Source organism: Salvia hispanica, chromosome 4 (assembly GCF_023119035.1).
Source record: "Salvia hispanica cultivar TCC Black 2014 chromosome 4, UniMelb_Shisp_WGS_1.0, whole genome shotgun sequence".
In the NCBI taxonomy this organism is placed as follows: Eukaryota; Viridiplantae; Streptophyta; class Magnoliopsida; order Lamiales; family Lamiaceae; genus Salvia; species Salvia hispanica.
In genome coordinates this window covers 48,986,979-48,990,766 of record NC_062968.1, presented here as the reverse complement: position 1 = coordinate 48,990,766, position 3,788 = coordinate 48,986,979, and the positions used below count along the sequence as shown (strand labels likewise).

Genomic DNA, 3,788 nt, shown 5'->3' with positions numbered 1-3,788 from the left:
ACTATACCACTTATGCCGAAGCTATTTCCGCGTCGTAAACACATAAAACACTCAACATATTTTAGCAATAATTTGGGCCCCCAGTATAAGAATTCTGGCTCCGCCACTGCTTGTAGTGGGACACTAGAGGAGCACAAGTGTCCTTTCACTTTTAGAGATAAAAAAATATTAGTGGATGATGTAGATGATTTCCACGGATTGCATTGTATACAATTTAGTTTTGCCTTATGTCTATGATGCAAAATTAAATTATTTTAATAAAAAAATTAAACCGTGTTGTGTGTGGCACTCGCACATGCAAAAAATCAACACTAAGACTTGGGTTAGACGGCCGAGACAACTTATCTAATTAAAAAAATAAGTAAATAATTAACACTCAGTGTGTATGGACGTCCAGAAAATGAAAGCTTTCGTGTGTATGAAATGAGTAAAACAAATGAAAAAGTTCACTAGTAGTAGTAATTAATTAGTGTACTCATTTTGCTTAATTATAGACACATATGCTTGTCTATAAATAGTAGCATGAATTGAAATTGAAAAAAAATGAAGAAAGTTTTTGAGCATGAAAACATTCACAAGAGATTTATTCCAACATTACCTTCTCTTTGTCCTTGTTCTTCTCCAAAATGTTTCAACAATATCTCCACACAAAATTCCAAGACTTTCCCCATACAACAAAGAAGCATTGAGTAGTGTATCGGAAGCAGATTCAGAGGATCTGAAGACATATTATTACCGGCAAACACTTGATCATTTCAACTTCGCACCTCAGAGCTATGCAACGTTCAACCAAAAATACGTCGTCAGCACCAAACATTGGGGCGGCCCAGAATCCAACTCCCCCATTTTCGCCTATTTTGGAGCTGAGGCGCCACTCGATGGAGACTTCTCTGTAATCGGCTTCCTCTCTCAAATCGCTCCTCGTTTCAAATCCATGTCTCTCTACATTGAGGTCAATATATACTCCATTACATACAATTAGTAAATCTTTTATTGGTTAAAGAATCGTGGTTTCACATCTATATGATCATATTGGTTTATTTTTAGCATCGATATTATGGGGAATCGATCCCATATGGAACGATGGAGGAGGCCATGAAAAATGAAACAACACGCGGATATTTCAATTCAGCTCAAGCAATTGCGGATTATGCAGAAATTGTGCTACACGTCAAGAAAAAATTTTCTGCGCATAATTCTCCGGTTATTGTTGTTGGAGGCTCATATGGTGGAAGTGAGTATAGTAGTATAATTTTTCGCCATAATAGTTGTAGTACATTAAAATTTCCTTGATGCAATTAATATTAATTTTTGAATGAAATTTCAGTGCTAGCTTCGTGGTTTAGACTTAAATATCCACACATTGCTGTGGGTGCTCTTGCTTCATCAGCTCCTATTCTTTACTTTGAGAACATCACCTCACCATATGCATATTTCTCGCTTGTATCCAAGGACTTCAAGGTATATATATACTACTATATCTTAGTAAAAATTAGTAATATACAAGTGTTCAAAATAATTTTAATTTTTTATTTAATGCAGGAGGTTAGCCACAAGTGTTATGAAACTATTAGAAAATCATGGTCTGAAATCGACAGAATTGCATCAAAAGATGGAGGCCTCTCCATTCTTAGTCGAAGATTCAAGACATGCTCGTAACTAAACTAACTAACACATTAATATACATATATATAAAAGTAGTGATAAAAGAAATAATGGTAGAAAGTGATGTAATTTCAGGAGTTTGACGAGTACATTGGATTTGAAGTATTACTTAGAAGGCATGTACTCGGAGGCAGCACAATACAACGCGCCGCCAGAATATCCGGTGACGGAGGTGTGTAGAGGGATCGACGGAGCTCAAAAGGGAAGCGACGTTATCGGCCGGATTTTCGCGGGCATGGCGTCTTATCGTGGGAAAAGAAGTTGTTATAATATGACTACCCGCCACACTCAAACTAGCGTCGGCTGGAGATGGCAAGTGAGTTAGTTAATTTGAATGATAATACTAGTATTAATTAGTGATTTGAATATTGTTTTTTTTTTGTAGACATGTAGCGAATTGGTGATACCGATTGGGATAGCAAACGACACAATGTTTGAAGCTGATCCATATGATTTAGCTGAATATATTAAAGGCTGCAAACAATTGTTTGGTGTATCACCTCGACCTTATTGGATTACTACTTATTACGGGGGCCATGTGAGATTATGACTTGTTTGATTTTTATTATAAGAAATAAATTATAGGTTTATATCCTAAAATGCTGCTCACTTTAAAAATATTTTGAACTAAAAACCATAAGATAATTTATACATTTTGTTGTAATTATCAAGATTCAAGATTGTTTTATTAGACAATAACCAATAATTTACGATATCATCTGTAACTTTTTCTAACTAATTTTCTAATTATAATATCGGCAAGAGGATAGCAGTTGGTTTATTGATTTAATTCCAGCTAAATTTGTGTACAGGATATTAAATTGGTACTTAAGCGGTTTGGGAGCAATATTATTTTCTCAAATGGCCTAAGAGATCCATACAGTACCGGGGGGTAAATGGCCTAATTTTTCGTTATATATTAATGTTATTAATTTTAATGATTTCATATAGTATTTGAACTAATTCAGATATTGTATACTACTACCATCTTTCTCAGGGTGCTAGAAGACATATCTGAAAGTATCCTTACAGTGACTACACGTAATGGTAATTTCTTTTTAATTATTTTTCAATGTCTTTGAGATTGAGACCCCATTAACCTTTATTGAGTGAAGGTGAAGAGCGTCATAGATAGTAAGATGCATGCTTCCCTTTCAATTAATAGGTTGGAGGTTCAAGTCATTATATATAGACTATAGTTATATGGTGTACATGAAATTGGAGAATAAAATTTGAGGTCATCTTATAATAGAGTGGGTGGGTATATATTGCAGGTTCACATTGTTTGGATATACTTGTAGCAAAAGAGAGTGATCCAGAATGGCTGGTGACACAAAGGAAAACAGAGGTTAAGATTATGGAGGAATGGCTTACGACATATTATGCCGATCTGAAGTCATAAAGCATGGACAATCAAGCTAAGTTTGTTGTGAAAAATAACGATGTACTCCTATATAAGTACGTAATTTAATCGTCATAGTCAAAATTATGCAGTACTTAATTCCTACACTTGTAGAAGAATGATTTTAGTTCTAAATTTCGCTATGCACTTGATGAATAATACTCCCGTCTCAGCCTAAGCAATACATCGCACGTGCTCTGAAAAAATGATACTGCATTCGTCCACAAAAGATAGACCAATTTTACCATTTTGGGTCGTGTATCAAAATTAGACTAATTCTAATATGGAAAGTTTTAGATCAATACTAACCTACACATCATTCTAAATGTGGATCTCACAATCTATCAACACTACTTCCACCACCTTTTTCCCTCTCTTTCTTAATTTACCAATTGCGCATTAAAACCCTTGTCATTTACAGCTTTGTCTATTTTTTTTATGGACGGAGGTAGTAATAAATAGTTAAAGGTGAGTGAAAGTAAAGTAAAAAAGAATAACGTAGAAGATTATTTTCTCTCTTACTTTACTTTCTCTCCATTTGACCTATTTATTATTACTTTCTCAAAATATGTGTGAAAATGAAACATCTCGCTTAGGTTGGGACGGAGTAGTAGTATGCTTTTTCGATGTTAAATAGTGCCTTTAATAATTATATTGGGACGCGCATGTTATAGAGCACACAAGGTGTCATCCATATTGTATGATAGTGGTACGTTATCAT

General features: G+C 34.5%; 1 protein-coding gene across 2 annotated transcripts; it reads left to right on the top strand.

Moving 5' to 3' along the window:
- Positions 1-537: 537 nt before the first annotated feature.
- LOC125219473 (lysosomal Pro-X carboxypeptidase) lies at positions 538-3,245 on the top strand. Of its 2 annotated transcripts, XM_048121450.1 has the most exons (9): positions 538-952; positions 1,048-1,234; positions 1,328-1,461; positions 1,543-1,655; positions 1,741-1,981; positions 2,051-2,203; positions 2,478-2,557; positions 2,663-2,712; positions 2,940-3,245. In XM_048121450.1, exons 1-9 carry the CDS (start codon positions 563-565, stop codon positions 3,065-3,067), a joined length of 1,476 nt encoding a protein of 491 aa, XP_047977407.1. In that variant the 5' UTR covers positions 538-562; the 3' UTR covers positions 3,068-3,245. The 2 variants fall into 2 exon arrangements, with proteins under 2 accessions (XP_047977407.1, XP_047977408.1); XM_048121451.1 differs by lacking the exon at positions 2,051-2,203.
- The last annotated feature ends 543 nt before the right edge of the window (positions 3,246-3,788 follow it).